The 18704-nt window shown below is 45.4% G+C and overlaps 1 protein-coding gene across 2 annotated transcripts in view; it reads right to left on the bottom strand.

The window, feature by feature from the left end:
• TRANK1 (tetratricopeptide repeat and ankyrin repeat containing 1) overlaps positions 1-6763 on the bottom strand; it is a 65784-nt gene extending 59021 nt beyond the window's left edge. The window contains exon 1 of one of the 2 annotated variants that reach the window (XM_055707472.1): positions 6675-6763. Coding sequence is in view for 1 of the 2 variants with exons in the window: in XM_055707471.1 (XP_055563446.1) it covers positions 4223-4287 (65 nt within the window). In the remaining variant the exon portion in view is untranslated. Of the gene's footprint in view, positions 1-4222; positions 4300-6674 lie in introns of those variants that run through there. The other variant, XM_055707471.1, reaches the window with a different exon arrangement.
• Positions 6764-18704: the final 11941 nt, after the last annotated feature.

Raw genomic sequence — 18704 nt, 5'->3', positions numbered from 1 at the left:
TTCACAGAGAAAAAGTGGAAGGTCAACACAGCCGTGCTTTTAATTATTGTTGATACTGAAAGTTAAGCTTTGAAGTTCTGTCCCTATAGCATTACTCAGTGGTAGAGTAACATTTTTATTCTGGAGGCACAGTAGCTTTCTATGATGCAAGCAACAAGTGAAGTATAGCAAACTGGGTAGCTCTGCATCTGAATTAAAATAGTGGTGAAAAATTAGCATCTCCTTATTTCCAGGAAATATGACTTCTAAAGACCATACATTCTTCATTCCTGTTAATCAGAGGAATAAATCTTTTTTTCTTTCTTCCCCCTTAACCTAATAGGCAGACATTACCAACTGGCACCAACAGGTAGGGAGAGAAAAAGCCCAACACCCCATCTAAACTGTAGTCAAGTGACAACTAAATACTTTGCATCAGCATTTGACTAATTCATGTTTTCTCATCAGGAAACCTCCAGGCTCTCAATAGCTCTTGCCCAACAAAAGTATGCTGGCTCCGAGTGCCAGCCAAAAGGAACTGCCGTGTCACCCTGACCTGCTACATCAAGAGTGACCCCTCCAGCCCCGTGCCCACCACTGGTACCGTCCATCCAGGCAGTCCTTGCAGGGCTATGTATGCAAGGACACTGCATATAGTTCTTCCAAATGCCATGTTCAGTATGTCCTGGTACAGATGTACGTGAATGTCAGGGCAGGCCCAAGAAGAGAGGGGAAAAATAGAGGATGAGACAGCTCTAGCAGGCCATAGCTTGAAGAGGCAATGCTCTGCCTGCTAGCTAGTTTTATATGCTTTCCCAGCAACAGCAGCTAACAAAGAACAAAACACAGCAGCCTCCTTTGAATGCATTGTCCTGGTTTCAGCTGGGATAGAGTTAATTTTCTTTTTAGTAGCTGGTACAGTGCTGCATTTTGGATTTAGGATGAGAATAATGTTGCTAACACACTGATGGTTTAGTTGTTACAAAGTAGCTCTTACCCTAAGCCAAGGACTGTTCAGTATCCCATGCTCTGCCAGTGTGCAGGTGGGCGAGACCACCGGAGGGAGCAGAGCCAGGACAGCTGACCTGAACTAGCCAAAGGGATATTCCACACCACAGAACATGATGCTCAGTATATGAAGTGGGGGGGAGTTTGGCTGGGACCTGCCAATCATTGCTGGGGGACTGGCTGGGCATCGGTCAGCAGGAGGTAAGCAACTGTACTGTGCATCACTTGTTTTTCTTGAGTTTTATTCCTCCCTCTTTCTGCTATCTCCCTTTTCATTACAATTATTATGTTTTACTTCAGTTATTAAGCTCTTCTTATCCCAGCTCACTGGTTTTACCTTTTTCCAAGTCTCTTCCTCCCCATCCCACCAGCCGGAGGTAGGGGGGAGTGGAGAGCAGCTGCATAGTACTTAGTTGCCAGTTGGAGTTAAACCACAACATTGCATATAAACATAACCATGACAGTGAAAAGCAGAAAAAAAACCGTACTTTTTTCAGGAGCTTTGTTTTTCCAATGAATGCTGAAATGGTGCACAAAAAAAAAACCAACAACCCACACCTGTATTTTCAGAGGTGGCCTTGGAGAAATAGCAGAGACAAAAATACAAGTTTTGCAATCAGGATGAACAGGTTTTAACTGAACAGGCCATAATAAGATACATTAGGAAATCTCACACAGAAAAGGGGAAAGAAGCTGGGATTTAGACATGGCCACCCTCATGGATCTGTTCAGTCTGGGAAGAGTTGCTGTGGTATTTGTGATTATCTGAAAATTTTAATTGAATGTCCAGCCAGTATCTCATGAAGAGCACGTTCAGCCCTTGTAAAATACGTCAGCTCATCTTGGAGAAGCTGGTCAACTCAAATGAAAAGTATACCACTTAGAAAGCTTCTTATTAGACATCCCTGTCGTTAGGGATATATTCAGATAGCTAGGGATAGACTATCATTACATAAGATTCTCACTCTGCCTTATGAAACAAAAGAAACATTTCTTTCACAAGTCACCTTGCCAGATTTCTATAAGAGCTTGGAAATGCCAGAGGACCCCTTGCTCCCAGTAAAAGCCAGCACCACTTTGAAAACAAAGAATGAGATTCCAGAGTAAATCTGAAACATCAGGGCAATCAGAGCAGCATAGCGATAGCTTCTGATCAGGGCACATCGCCCTGACCTTAGCACAAATTGGACCAAATGGAGTATCTTTGCTGTTCCTGGGCCCTATGGGCAGCCACCATCCTACGCACTGCAGTACTCCTGAGGTGAAGACCACCGTCTCTGTAGCTGCGTTTGCCTCCAAAAGGACAAAGAAAACAATTGCCTAGCTAAACAAATAGAGAAAAAACTATCAGGTTGTTTCAGTCTGAACTGGAGACCTGAACACGATCCCCCGTAACAGAAAACAAACAACCCTAAAAACCACTTAGAGAGTTTTGCTTCTGCAGACACCCTTCCCTCCTAAGTGTTCAGCCAGTACTCGGGGAACTCAGCTGACCTTTCTGTAGCTCCACCAGTGCAGTAGCACCCTGAAGCAGTGCATCTTGCCAGGACAAAGCACATCTCACTCTTGAGACAGGATCTGTACCTGCATTGGATCTAGCGTGCAAGTGCTACATCTGTATTTTGAAAGTCAGCTGTGAGACTTCTCAGTTCAGGCTGTGCTTTCAAAAGAAATTAAATGGCTGCTGGCACACCAAGTGAGACAGAACACCCCAGGCTGCTCTTCATTTCACTCCAAGCTTTCCCCTGGAAACACACTCTGTAGTAAATTAACGATGGTACAGCACAGACATTGTCAGAAACAAGACATACATCCTTATCAATATTTGGCAAATTCACCCCAGGATATCATTAGCACAGACATCTCAAAGGCCTGCTAATACCTAAAATGCTACATACAGACCAGATAAGGAAGAGATGTGTGCAAGGTCTGCATGAAATAAGCAGGGCAAGTGGAACAGAAACACAAGAAAACTCAAGCTCTGGCCTAGGACCCTATTCTGGACAGGGCTGGCCTGAATGACCTCCCAGGGTCCTCCTCCTCCACTGTACATTGGTTTCCATTTAAGCAAACTGTTATAAAGCAGTTATTACTGTTACTGAAATCTCAGAATAAAGAACTTATCAACACCAATGTGATGCAGATAAGCAGACACTTCTTTATTAACAACCAGGTGCGTGAGTCAGTCCTCTCACGATCAACACACACCAAGTTTCAAAATCACACACCTTATATAGAACTTATTCATACATATTCATTAAGTATTCATGTATAAACATAATATTTCCCAAAATTCATTAACATACTCTCCTCCCATATCCGATTCTGCGCAGTAAAGGTTAAAAAGGTCTGGAAGTGGGTCTGGGGTATTATTCGGGTAGGTGGTACATGAGTCTGTGGTCGCGCTACCCCCTGCCAGAATTACCTTTTACCTACATTTACTTGTTTCTTGGCAGGTAACTACAAGCTGTTCCAGTCGACTCTCCCCAGTTCCCATTAATTCTACATTTTGACATCTCAATGCTTTCTCCTAGTCTACACATAAATACTGTATCCAATCATCTTTAATCTTAAGTCTGTTATCTAAGTTCTAATAACTCCTACTAGGTGATTCTGACCTGTTCTTTCAGCCTTGGTACGGGGCTGTACAAAGGATTTCATAGTAGCTGTCTGTTGCTATGCAAACACAAACTCCACTAAAATATTTCTTATAACTATATTCCTAATCAAATGTGGTTAATTAATTCTAACTAATAGCAGATATGTAACATTAATAACTAAGCCCAGCTGCCCAACATCTCCAGCCAGCCACATAACACTTGTATAGCTGACACCGGTTAGCAGCTCTGTTCCTCTGCAGACACATAACAAGCAAACAAGACCACAGAAACAGGACCCAAAGACCACCAGAAGTACTGGGCCAGCCCTGCCGTCTCACAGCAATCCAAGCAAAACCTCAATACAAGGACGCTACTGAAATGTTACAAGTAAGTCCTCTAGAATAGGGATGTGTGGTTGACTTGCACACAGGAAAGGTTCTAGGGCTAGGAAACAACATAGCAAGGAAATGCAAATCAAAAGCACATCACCAAGAACAAGACAATACTTTCCACAAAACAAGATGGGTGCATACAACCATGACACCAGCTCTGTACCTGCTTTACACCATGAGTGCTCCCTGTAGAATGAATGAAACCCATGAAGAGGGAAACAAACTTGACAGACTGGCACTTACAGACTACCTGGCATGTCCTGAGCCCATCCATAAGGTATCTTCATGTCACTAAAATTACACGACATTTTGAAAGCCCCCTAGAGAAATTACAAGGAAAAATAACACCACTGAAAGACAACAACAAAAAAAAAATAAAATCACAGGTCTTCCAATTTATAGGCAAGACCTCAACATGCTGCTGATTAATTTGGCAACAAAGGTCCTCCCACAAAGGCATGACACATTATCCTGGATTTTAGGTGGTGTTGTGATTTAACCCAGCAGGCAGTTAAATACCACACAGCCACTCACCCACACCCCCCTGCCCTGCAGCAGGATGAGGGAGAGAAATTAATTTTAAGAAGTAGTAAAATTTGTGGGTTGAGATAAAGACAGTTTAGTAGAACAGAAAAGGAAACGAAAATAGTCATCATCACAGAATTAGAATTCGCAAAACAAGTGATGCACAATGCAACTGCTCATCACCCACTGACCAATACCCAGCCAGTTCCTGAGCAGTAGCCTCAGGCCACCTTTCCCCTTAATTTATATACCAAGCATGACACATTGTATGGTATGGAATATCCCTCTGGCCAGTTGGGGTCAACTGTCCCGGCTGTGTCTCCTTCCAGCCTCCTCACTGGCAGGGCAGAAGAAGAAGCTGAGAAGTCCTTGACTTCGCGTAAACACCTCTTTGCCATAACTAAAACATCAGTGTGTTAGCAACATTAGTCTCATCCTAAATCCAAAACAGCACTGTACCAGCAGCTAGGAAGAAAATTAACTCTTTCCCAGCCAAAACCAGGACAGGTGACATCTCTGAACATCCTCCCTCTGTTCCTCCTAAGCTGAACTCACACCAAGCACATATGGACTAGCTTTCGCTGAAGGCTGCTTTGCGGTTTGCACCAGTGACAGGTCTGGCCTTCTTCCCCAGCACATCCTGTTTTGTAAAGTCAAACAAAACAGGGCTTTTTTGCTTTCAGTTTCAAATGATCTTCCCCTCTTTGTAACTCAACCAGTAACAAGTTATACCAAAGAAACCATACGGTTAAAGCAAGTGTGGAGTTGTGTTTTCAAGAAAAAAAAACAACTGTGTGTACATACTTATGACTTCCAGTAAACGAAGAAAGGACTTGAATCTTCCACTTTACATACGGAAAAACCAATGCCAAAGCACGTTCAGTATTCTGTCTACACAGCGGCATCACTTTTGTACAACACAAAAACACCCAAAACCTCACAAAACAGTGGAAAAAGTTAACCCTGCTTCTATCCTCCGAAACAACAACAGTCTTGAAATCCCTGATCTAGCTCAGCCATACAAGACCTAACTCAGTCCAGGAGGGAGGCGTTGACCCTGCTGCAGTTGTTTGCTCAGCCTAGCAATGTTCCTGTCATCAAACAGAGCTGATCGGGTCAGAAAGCAACAGCAACAAACAGCCTCAGTATTTCCTTTGTATACATTAGCTCAAGATGGTGTTGCATCTGGAATGAAAAACAAACAAAACCAACAAACAAACCCCAAACAGGAAGATTCCCCTAACAGCGAGGTTTTCCATTCACAGCCAACGCCTGAGAAGTTTAACTGCGTGTTGGTAAAAACACTGGCAGGAAACACTCCCTCCTGCGTGTTTTCATGGGAAAGCAAAGCCTCTTCCCATTTGCAGCAAAGTCACTCTATCAACATCATGCTATTCTTCTGTAAATTGTGTAAAAAAACCCACAGAGAATGATGAGAGATCTTTTGGGGTTTGGTGGTTGGGTTTGGGGTGGTGTTTTTTTTGAAGCGTGCGCTGTGCCCAAACTCCTTTCCAAATGCAAAAGCCTGTTCTGTCCGGTGACCGCTCCACGACCTCGTACACGACTTTTGCTTTTCAGGGAATGGCTCCAAGCCCATCGAAGGCAATGCCCAGCTCAGGGCTGTGCCGAACGGGCTCCCTCTTTTCTCTCCAGGCACGGCCACTCCACCACACCTCCCCCCAGCTCCTCGGTGCAAGCCGTACCTGGCTAACACCCCCCACACACAGATGCCCTGCAGCAGCAGGAACGCGCGCTTCCCTCCTTCAAGCTCCCCACACATTCCCTGGCGGGGCTCCCAGCCGGCACAGCCCCCCCGCGCCCGGGAAGCACGGCCCCGCTCCCGGGCTGCGGGCACCCCCGCTCCGCGGCAGCGCGGGTTCCGCCGGCCCCGCCGAGCTGGGGCGCCGGCCCGAGGGGCCACGGCTCCCGCAGCGCCGCCCACGGGCCCCGCGGTGCGCGAAGAACCGCGCGGTGCGGAGGGGCGCGGGGGGGGCAGCCCGGCGGCGGCGCTCCATCACACGCACCCCCCAAAACCCCGCACGCTGCGGCCGCAGACACGCGGCGGCGTCGCCGTGCTGGCGGGAGCGGGGCAGCCGCTGCGCCCCCCGCGCACAAACCCCGGGAGGGGGGAGGACCGAGGACGGGGGTCGCAGCGCACGGACGCACGTACCTGCCGGCCGCCGCGTGCCGAGAGCCCCGGGCCGCGGGTACCGGCCGCCGCCTCTAAACACGGGCGCCCCCGCGCCCCGCCCCCGCCCCGCCCTCGCCCCGCCCCCGCCGCTCGCGCCGCGCCGCGCGGGGAATCGAAACCGCGAAGGCGCCGCCCCGCGGGGCGGGGGTCACGGGCGCGGGGCGGCACCGCGCCGCCATCTCAGGGTGCTTCTGTAAAAAGTGACGTAGCGGCGCCTCGGGCACACGCGGAAAGCGGGGAGAGCCACCCCCACCCCCCGCCCCGCCCCGCCACCGGCCGCCCCGCCAGGCAGCCCCTGCCCGGGGGACCGGCCCCGCCTCGGTGCGCGGCGGTGCGCCGCCAGCCCCGGGAGCGAGGGCTCCGCTTGGCCGGGCAGCACCCCCAGCGCCCCGCGCGGCAGCCTCACCCTCCCGTGGGCCGCGGTCCTCGTGGCGTGGTTCTCGGCCACCGGGCACGGCCGTCCGCCCGTCTCCCCTGCGCCGGCCCCGGGATGGGGTTAACACACACGCACCGCCCCCCTCCAGCAGCCCCCCCAGCACCGTGTGCTCTACCGGTACTGAGAAGGTGCTGGTTGCACACCGGTGCTGGGCACAGCCCCCACGCTCCCTCCCGCCTCCCCCAGCCGGCGCTGGGGTGGGCAGGTCCTGGCAGGGGACCCCCGCCGATCCAAGGGGTATTCCGTACCGTACGGCGTCAGCTGTGCAATAAAAGCCAAGAGAAAGGAGGAGGGCAGGGGGGCATCCCTTAATACAGCAGCTGCCTTCCCCGGCAGCCGCCCGCACCCTGTAGCCCATCTTGCCGGGAACATCTTCCCGAACATCGCCTGCTGATGGGCCATAGAGAACACCTTTTGTTTCCCCTCACTTCCCCGCACAGCCTTTGCTTTTGCTCTATTAAACTGCCTTTATCTTGACCCACGAGGGTTTTTCCATCTTATTTTCTCCCCCTCCTGTCCTGCTGAGGAGGAGCAGGGGTAGAGCAGCTCGGTGGGCATCCAGCCAAGGTCAACCCACCACATTCTGATACAAAAATGAATTTCTCCTAATCATCTGTCCTCCATGCTGAGTTTTCACATAAATCATCCTGCTACCCGTTTAGGGACTGGAGAAATGAAGTAATGCTAACCTTAGAGTGGTTGTTTTTATCACTTTGCTGCAAGCAGAGTGCATCAAAATAAGGGGGCAAAGGCACTTTCAAAACAAAACAACAAAAAACCCCCCCAAAACAACAAAAAAAACCCAATCAAAAGTACAGCCACAACACAACTGTTGTTTTGGAGCTGCCATCCATAAGAAGTGGGAAAACTGCATGCTCCCCAGTGTGATCTTGTTTGCTTAAGACTTAAGGAAATCAAAGTCCACGGGTGGGATTTTGCAGTTCTTACTCCAGTAAAAGCGCTTGTGTGAATCAACAGAATATAGAAGTTGAGAGTAATGGGTGGCTGATGCGAACTGATGTGGCTGGCATTTCATGTAACCTCTGAACTTCCTATCATTGTTATTTAGGGGTGTTTCACATCAGCGCAGAGAAACCAAGGACCATCCCACTCCAATTCTGATGCAGAAAGCGGAAGGCACTGCTTTGTGGCTTGCAAGGGACTCTGACCTGAACATTGGCAGAACAGTCTTTGCTACTACATCTGTTTGTCAACCATGGGTGTGTCTGTCCAGCCAGTCACAGACTGAAAATGAAACTGTTTTTTTAAACTCCATTGTAAAAATGATACTTGGCAGCGTCTAAGCCTTTTGCTGGTGTGCAGCGGGGCATTTCCTTCTCGCGTCGTGCATCCCTGCCACGCACGCACATTGCCAGTGAATTACTGAGTCTGCAAATTAATTGTTTCCTGGTTCTAAACAAGAGGAGAAGGAACAGAAACTGGAAATGGTGACTTCAGGAGGCAGTACTGCGTGTCTGAGTGCACAGGCACTCCAACAAGTAACTAGTTAGACATGCTGGGTGATGCAGCGTGCTTTGGTGCAGAAGGAGCACTGGTGGGAGGTGCTCGTGAAGTCCCACAAGGCAGCATAAAATTATGTATAAAGCCCTTTCTACCTAGCTCCTACATCCCTTTTGTGGCAGCTGTAGAGTAGAGGCGTTGGTGTGGGGCCATTTGCAAGGGAAAACATTTATTTTGGATGGGAGAGTGAGTAACAGATCCTTCCACATCCTTGTCACTCCACACATAAACCCGTGTATCAGAGTTCATGATGGAGGTGCACAGAAGGGATGGGCCTTGGCACAAGGCTGATGCTAGAAACCATGTTTTTTAGCTCTGCTCCTTTCACAGTGATGGGAAAACCTCACTTTGAGGGGAAGAGCACCCTTCGTAACACATCCAGGAAAGAGAGTTGCAGCCTGTGTCGCAAGCCCTCAGCTGTGCTGAGCTTGGGGGAGCTACTCCACCGGCAGCTCTTGCTTTCCTGAGCAGGCAGCACCTCCTGGCTCCTGAGAGTACAGCACTGAGCCTGGCTCAGATATTACTGCATCGTACCACAGGCCTGCATCTGGTGGGATGCACACCTGGCTCCCAACTGAAGGTCTGCATCTATTGTAGCGGCAACATGCACCCGACACTGACGCAACCTGAAATGGTAAACAGACATTGTTCTCTCTCCAAGGTCTTACTTACGAGGACCCAAGTAAACTATCCCATATGTCAGGGCCCTGGGGTCACCCCTGACCAACCTCACCTGGCTGTCCCCCCCAGCCCATAGGCCCAGCAATCACGGGGCTGTGTCTGACATTATGTATATTCCCTCCCCAAGCCTGATCTTGACTCCCACCCACAGGCTGATGTCCCATCCTGGTCTCAGCTTGTCCCCACGGAGCTGCCCAATGCCCTGGGCTGGCGGCTGCACCCAGCTGCTCCCCAGCCTGCCCAGCTCCCTCACTGGGGGTTCATGGATGGACCCTGGCTGGGGAAGCCCCTGCCCAGCTGGTCCCCTGGGGATCCCCGCATCTCCTCATCCCTTGGGGAGCAGCTGGCTCTTGCTGCTGCCTGACACCATACATGGAAAAACATGTTTTTCCTGGTATAACTGGCCCACACGAGAGAGTCAACAAAAATGCACTGGCCATAAACAGCGTCTTTTTACAGCTATAAGGGCAAGAGCTTGTGGTGTAAGTGTGGTTTCATGGACATATCCAAGTCACAGCTTCTACCAGGATGACTAATTCAGAATGTTTCCTTGACTTTCTATCTCCAAACTGACATAGTAATACCACTGATGAACTTCTGTTTACTCTAGTTTATTTTTGAGGTCGAGAAAAAGGTCTCAGAGAAATCAGGTGCTTCAGAATAATAGTTTTAAAACAACTTTTAGTGGAATCTTAAGCACATAATAAGTAAAGGATAATGCAACACAACTAATGGCAAATGCATGCCTGTTTTATTATTTTGCTTCTAGTTGCCCAAATGCTGAAAAAAAAACCTCTGCCTAATGTTTCTTGCCTGATATCCCTTCCTGGTACTCCTTTTCCTTAAAGCCTGACTGCTTAACCTTGCCTGTGTCAGCATCATACAGGCTAGTATACTTGTAAACCACCTGAGTGCCTATTAAGGCATTTTACAGGCCTCTTAGAAGAGGTCTGTATGGTTGTACAAGCAGTTGTCAGTGATCCACACACAATTTCTGGTGCTCTTTCCAAGACAAAGTTTTTTGTTCCTCTTGTGTTTGCTACCAGCACAGCCATTTTTCAGTGTTATTCTTTCTACACTCAAAACATTTGTGGCACAGTATGTCCTGAGTGGGGACCTGGAGTCCTGTGACAGCAAGCATTGTGTATCTTCTTAGGAAAGCAATATATTCTTCTACATCACAAGGCCTGTTGTGCATGGAGAGACTGGTCTAGGGATGACTCTTAGCTAGACTTTAACCCAGCTATTTATAGCAGCATTAAAGCTGAAGAAGCATAAACCTCATTTAGTACCACACCAATATTGACCTTCCTTTACTACTTCCTTTTATGGCTGTGAAACAATTTGGAATAACCCAGCCAGCTCAAGACTGTGTACATGAAGTGTGGTCACTCCTGCGAGAGCAGTTCAAGTACTGTTACAAGAGGCAGAAACTGAGCCAAGCGAGCAATAGAGAGTGGGTAGGGAGAGCAATAGGTGTGACCAGGGTAAAAAAATGTGTTCCTTCTGCACCTGTCGTCTCAACCTATTTGTTTTGGAGACAAAATAGCTGAGCAAGGAGGAGTGGGGTCAAAGGAGGAAAGAGGAAGGTGGAGAACAGAGATGATGATGAAGGTTTGGGGAAACGGACTACTTGAAGCTCACTGGTGCAGGCTGGGACTGCTCAGTGTCCCCAGCAGCAGAACCTAAAGGAATCTGGAGAAAGAGCAACCAACAGCTGGTGGCAACAGAACAAATGAAAACATGGGGTTTGTTGTCAGAGATGAGTTATCCTGGGAGAAACCCATAATAATGCTAAAACAAAGATACATCCTTTTGTATTCTTTTGAAGTAAATCCATAAATCTGCCCCAGCTCTGGTTCAGCTAATTTTGAGCCAACAACTTCAGATCCATGTCCCTATGCTTCCATACCAGTATGTCCTAATGGGGTGCAGCCTGCCTGCAGATGATATGATATGGGAATGCCAAAACCCCTGTGATAACTGAGATGCATGAAGCCAATCATGAAAATAACAGTAGCAATGGGCCATCAGCTGCTTTGGAGCATGAAGGCAAAGCTATGATCAGCAAAAAACGTGTTCATGTACAACACCGAGGATGGGATGAGATTTTAGCAAGAGTGGCACTGAGCCTTACTTCATGAGAAACAGAGGTGACAGGCTTGGTGACAGAGAGGAAGACGAATGCTCCTAGGAAGAGATGCCCAAAGGCCAGGAGACGTTTGTACATCAGGAGACCGGACAAGAATCTGTGCAGGCTGACCAGGACACCTAACTAAAATACGTTCTCATCCAGGTTTCAGCACCAGCAGACTGCTAGCTGCACACCAAAAGAGATTGGCAGGATTTTCTGTGTTTGTTTGTGTAATGAGTCCATGCCAAGTTTTAAGCAGGAGGTATTTATTTTTACTGCCAACAGCGGGCATGGCCGTCATGGGTGCAGAGGGGCAAAAAGCTTTTCCAAATTATTCTTCTCCCCTTATGTGACACAACCTCTCAAAACCAACTCATGACAGTGGTTACTAAAAAGGACACTTTCTGCTGCCCCATCCTCCAGGAACTTCCAAGGGAGCCAGTGCGATCCCCTCCCTCCCAGGGGTACAGCATGGCTGGCATGGCCACTCCTGTCCAGGACTGAGCATCCAGCCACCACACCTCGGTGTCCGTCCATCCATGCAGGACGTTTCCTCCGGCTGCACGACTGCTTGCTTGCTTTGCATCTAGGCTTTTGCCTTTTTCCAGAGTCGCTGACAGAATTTCTCTTCTTGAATTACTTACTCTTTACCAAGTGCTATACCCAACCCCAGTCACTTAGAAGTGGTGGAAAACAGATTGCCCTTGTGTCCATTCCAGTTTGTCGAGAAAACAGTCTTATCTCCAAAAAGGCACATTTGTTTTACATATTTACTGTCATACTACTAGAGGAAGACAATATAGCTGTGATATATTCCAATTACCTTCAAAAGCAGAGGGGATCTCTTTAATTTAATGTCTGAATGCTACCTATTCAAATATCTCAGCAAGCTTTCCACAGCACTCTCACAGGCTTATGAATCTATTTATTTATAGCACAAGCAGGCAACAGAATCCAAATTCCATGCTGCAGATCACACTATCTAAAAACCCCAGAATACTCTGCAGAATGTGATACAAATTTTATGCAATTCTGCAGGTCACCATGCTCTTCTGGTTACGTGGCTCCTCTAAACAACAGCCACGTATCGTTGCACAGGTTCTCTCCCTGACTGGGCACGTAGCTATCTGCTTTAGACTTCCTTGTCATTGGGAGCAAGGTCTCTCTGCAGAAGTGAAACTCAAAAGTGAAAATTCAGCAAAGCTTCCACAGCCCACTTGCCCTCCACTGACACAAAAACCTCTTTTCACCTCTTATGATTTCCCCTTCCTTCCCTTCTTCCCCCATCCCAGTGGCAGCCATGGCAAAGAGGGCAAACCACATGCAAACCACATTTTTATTCAGTTATTATTCAGATTTTATTCAGTTTTTATTCAGTTTTGGGTTGTTTTTTTGTTTGGGTTTTTTTTTTCATTTTTATTCAGTTACTGATGTCAGTGCAGTTGCCACAGTGGTGCAAACCTCTGTGCATCCAAAACCCTGTGTGTATTCTCAGTTGAGTGAAGTCCATGGTGCTTTCGCTACTCTTGATGTTCATGGAAGAGAAACTAAAGACCCTGAGAACAGTGGTGGTAAAAATTCCCCAGATACCACCCAGCAACAGAATAGTTGTATATTTACTAAATAAAATGTCCCTCCTAAATTTTAGAGCATGCAGGTCACTGACTGGAGCTGAGAGGGTATGGTTTATCCCCTGCATCACTTCTTTCTGGAAATAAACCCTTATGACTTTTTATTTTTTCATTTTTTTTCACCTTAGAAAGTTCAGAATGCAGGAGTCATCAGAAAGCTCATGGCCCGAGACTCAGGCATCCCTCAGGAGCTATTAATCTACTAAAGGAAAGGCTACAGTACTGAAACTTAAGCATAGGTATTTCCTTCATTCTTATAAGTTGTTTAAGGTAAAGAGCAAAACCAAAATGGGGATTTTTCACTTTTTAGTCGTCACAATAACGATTAAGTTGAAACACCCCCAGCATTTACTGCCAATGAGGGTATTAGAAAACAATTATTTTTCCCTGCAGTCCAATCATGCAGTAATAATAAAAATAATAAAATAAATATTAAAATGAATAAAATAAAATAAAAATAAAATTTAAAAAAAAAGAGCCCAGGCTGGAAGGGGTCTTCAAAGTTCATCTCATCCAGCCTTTGGTGGGAGAGGGAGCCTAGATGAGGTTATCTAGCACCCTGCCGAGTAGCATTTTGGAAACCTCCAGCAATGCAGGTTCTGCTGCATCCCTGGGGAGGTTGTTCCAGGGACTGATTGTTCACACTGTAAAAAATTTCTTTCTTATACCTTAAGATGAGGAGACCTGTAAAAAATTTAAAATATGTTTATTCTTCAATTTACTTCCATTAATATATAATAATTCTATATATTAAGATAGCCCTTTAAATTTCATCTTAATCTTCCTCTAGCTGAAACTATGCCAAAGGAACAGAGCTTTCATAACATACTAAATCCTAGAGGAAAAGAAAACCCAGTGACAATACATACAATGTTATGCAGTAATATTACACCATTGTACAGAAGTTACCATCCAGAGCTCACAAAACATTTTATAAAGATAAGTCTTAAATTCTGCAGAACACACAGTTCCACAGAAAATAGGTTACAAAAATGAAGGAAAAAACCTAGGAGGCTAGTTTCATACTTCCTGACTGGCCTGGAAGATATTTTGTTTCACAGGAAAAGATGAGTAGAATATCAGAAAAAATAGCAGCATTGTGAACAGTACCTTGGAAAAATCTAAACGCTATGGAATGTTGCGGTTACTGTAAAAGAAAAGAAAGGCATAAATTTGGTCTCGCAAATTCCATTTTAATGCCATTTTAGGAACATGGAAAACACTGCCTCCCTACCAATGTGTGATTAATTTACATAAGCATTCTGCTTGTGACAGTTTTTAATGTCAGATAAAAAGAAGAGATAGGAAGTCATGTTCTGGTATGTTTGCAGAGGACAATTACAGAATGCCTCGCCTACAGCAGTGCCTTCCCTAAGCGTCAGGATTTAATCTGCAGCCAAGTAAATACCATTTGTGCTGTTACAAGTGAAAGGTTGCAGGATCTGCACCACCTTGACAGGGCAGGGTCTTAGCACGTGGCTGGGTTATGTTGGCCTAGGCTGACTTTGCCTTATTTTAGCAGACAGCAATTACCTAGTGGTCAGGTTAGGTTTAGACTAGCTTCAGTTTGTTGTGACAATGTGTAGCTATTTCTTGTTGACTGTGTCATCTGTTAACCTAGAACAAAATGGAAGGCCCAAGAATCAAAAATGGGATGGTACCAGAGGTCCCAAACTATGAACACAAACCACAATGTCATCACGGGAGGGTCATCTTGTCAAACCGGTTCAGATTTAAAAGAAAGAACAGTTAACTGAACAATTGAGAACCGATGAAGAGCAAATTCACATACGCAGACTGCATGAAGAGAATATGTAAGAATAAAAGCAGGCAGTCTCCAAGACCAAGGAGGAAAGTACCTCCACCCCAGCATCCTCCTCCTCCTGAGGAAGAACCCGGGATGTTGGTCTGTCGGTACCACCCACTGCAGCCCCTCTGCCCGCTGCTGGCTGGGGCTGCCCGCAGGGATGCTGGAAGAGGGGCATGACCAGAGAAAGGGGCTACGTATCTGGAAGATTTTTGTGTGTAACTATTTTAATTCTACTAGTGAGACTTCCCCGTATTAATCTGGACTACAAACAGTAGTAGTATTGTGACTGGGCTAACGATAATGCTGTGTTGGATATTGGTTGGAATGTCAAATTAGACTAACAATAAATGCTCAGCTCCATTTATACAGTGTGTCCCGTTTTACCTGTAAGACTTGGAGTGTAACAAGTCTTCAGCTTGCACAGCAAATAACTTTTATTCTAGGAAATGCAACGATGGATGTCTTAAGGTCCAATAAATGCACACCCATATTCTAGGTAGAGAAGCGATACTATGGTTTCCATACTGACAAAAAGAATGAACTCTGATTCCAAATTCTGTCAGACATGTCCTATAGGGCCTTGCACAAGTCATCTTGCTCATCTGGGTGCTCTGTGAAGTGGACTTAATAATAATTCCTTACCTGACAGGACTGTACACACAGGGTATGATGAGGGGATATAAATATACAGCATAAGGACTTCAAAGTTCTTTTCTCACCATGAGCTTCCAGAATCTGCTTTCCTTCAGAACTCATAAAAATGCACTATAAACCAGGGTGAAAAATCTTAATTGGGGCAATATTTTCTAGCAAACCCCCCTATTGTAATGTGTAAATGCCTGAGGCTATGTATAAAGGCATGTGGCATGTATTCTTGAGCGGCTCTTCTACTCATTAAAGCACATTTTCACCTAGCCCTGGACCATGAGATTCCAACCCAGAATATAATTACTGCAGCTTAACAAGCGATCCTGTGTCAGGCGAGCAACAGTAACTGTCTTCAATTATATATGGAACAATTTGATTTCACTGGAACATGAGTCCAATGCTTTTTTCTGTCTTGGGATGGAGGATTTTGCGTGTGGGTTCTTTAGGCAGGCACTGCATTAACTTGGAGCACCTCCTTCTCTGTAAATAGGTTTAGTAATATATCAGTACCCGCAGTGCTATTGCTTCTGCTGTTGATATATAGCCAACCACTGTAGCACAAATTTTGTGTTAATATTGTATTTGGCATCCTAAAGCTGCAGAAAATCCGCTGCAAGACGAGTGGGTCTGTATTCAGCAATGAGAAGGGTTGAAAGAACTGTGTGGACACTCTGGGTGTGGGAAAGGAGGATAGAGAATGTCTGAAGAGAGATGCGTGAGGGGGGTATGGAGGATGTCTGACATTACTGATGGGAGACGAGAGAAAGGAGGACAGAGAATGTCTGGGGAGAGATATATGAGAAGAGGATGGAGAATGTCTGATCTGGCAGGAGATGAGAGCTGGGTATTGTGAAGGAGAGTAAGAAAGATGAATATGGTTATCCAGTAGCAAATAGGTGTCTGCATGCTTGTAGTGATATCTAGCTGTGTACCTGCATGAATGATTTCTGCCCTGAGCCTGGTGGTACATGCAGCTGCAACTTGTATCCGGGCTCAGAGATATAAATATGAGCTTCTCTGTACAATAAAGTATCTCTGGTTGCACCACAACTGGAGTCCATGCCTTCATATCCCACATCTGGGTGCTTGTCAAGACAAGCTGAAAAGCAGCAGAGGGAGTTATCGGAAAATGGGTTGAACAAACTTTCTAAGACTTGTTTTGGAGTTCAGAAGGCAGACATTCTTTATTTATGGCGCTGGGAGCATGGGGGATGTCTCCACCTAATGTGCTCACCTTGTCCTCAAATACACATCCCTTATATTCTGTATAATCATACATATGTGTTCCATTTCCCCGAAATTCCATACTTATTTGATTATTTCCCTTCCATTTACATTAGTCCCTCCTTCTTTTGCACATGTGTAGTTTCTTCTTATTTGAGTCAGAGGGCTGCTTTTGTGACCACCGAGACACTGTTGATTTCTAAATACTTCATGACCCCATCACCTTGGTTCTTTTAAAACGTTTTCTTGGCAAAACTTGCTAGGTTCCCATGAGATTCAATCAGTTCTTTTCTTTCATCCTAGATGTTCCTTTCAAGTTGGATCATAAATTTCATTGACACAATACAAGGTCTTCTTGATCACAACCTAATAATTATACTAATACAAGGACTTCCCAATTGCAATCTAATAATTATACTAAGGTTATACATATACTGAGGTTATACATTAAACTTCTGGCATCAGTGTCCGTGAATCAAGGTTATTTGATTTGCATTATTTCAGTGATCTCTTCCTAGCCAGCTGGAGACAGTTTTAAGAAACTGTCATGAACTTTGCTGCTGTTTGGCAGTAAAAACTGTAAGAAGTGTGAAAGGTACCATTTACCATTAACATGCACATCAAGGAAAATTATTGAAGGGCAAATGAGAAGACATTGCCAGAGACTTGAGTATTACCTATGAAAAAATTCGTTTCTTACAAGGAATTCTAATAGTGCAGAAAAAAACCTGTTACTTAGTGGAATGCTGCTCAACTCGCTTCAAAAACAAACAGGAAAAAAATCAGGCTTTTTTGCTCAAGCAATCATCATCCTTCAACCTCCTTTCTGCTTGAGCTGCAGTCTAAAATGCTAATAATTTTAACCTTTGAAGTTGATATCTTCACTGCTCAGTCTTTTCTCCAGGGTAGCAGGTCTCTGCCTTTCTGTAGCCTTGCCTCATGTTACAGGGTCTTGGGTTTTGTTTTGTAAAGAAGATAGTGCTGTGGCAACCCGGATTTACTTGTTTTCCATGTGCTACAAGCCCATGCTCCAATTCTTTCTTAAACCTTCTTTACTATTTCTTAATACCCACTGCTCAAGCCAAACAAAGCAATGTTGACTTTGAATGGGTCAGTAACAAATTATAAGTTAAAAAACAGTTTTCTGAGTTTCTGAATACATTTGAGTTGGAATAGTAAGTACATGCTGCTGATAATGAGTGGGTAGGACTTGAAAATTGTATACAATACAGTAGATTAAGATTACCAGACCCAAAACTAGACAGAAGTTTGTATTTTTTAAAAAATGAAATAGATTTTATAATAAACAGCAAAAAATTCAAAATTCATGAACTGGCTCTTGGGCCACCTCTCCTCAGCAATGAGAAAGATTTTGGTAAGACTGCAGTTCTTCCACTGCATCTTTTTTTTTTGTTTTCCTTTTTTTTTTTTTTTTTCTTTTTAATTAAATGATCATCTATGTCTCCAAGGGAAAAACTTAGTACATTTCTCTAGTGACTGTGGGGCTGTTTCAGTATTGTGTGTTTCTATGAAACTGATTCATGCCTTCTGAAATTTCTTAGCATTGATTGCTAAATATATCAGCTTTCCTCTTTGGGATCACTTCTGAGCCCTGGCATCAAAATACACTGGTTATATCTTCCCAAATTATTCAAAATGGCATATAGATCATGTTTTCAATTTGCTTTAATACAAACAAATCAATATATTCTTTATCTTCTCAGTAAAAATATTTGAAAATCAAAGAAGTATTTTACCACAACACATATGTCTCTACCAGGCTTCTCTGATGAATTATTTTTAGCGATTGTTACCGATGTTTCCCTTCTTTGACAGATTGTGACACAAAACAACAGTTTAAACTCGGATGTGTCAGAGCAAAGCTTGTAGGGCACGAACAGGCAGGGCTGACCTGCACCGGCAC

The sequence above is a fragment of the Falco cherrug genome, chromosome 4 (assembly GCF_023634085.1).
Source record: "Falco cherrug isolate bFalChe1 chromosome 4, bFalChe1.pri, whole genome shotgun sequence".
In the NCBI taxonomy this organism is placed as follows: Eukaryota; Metazoa; Chordata; class Aves; order Falconiformes; family Falconidae; genus Falco; species Falco cherrug.
This window is presented reverse-complemented; position numbering and strand designations above follow the sequence as displayed.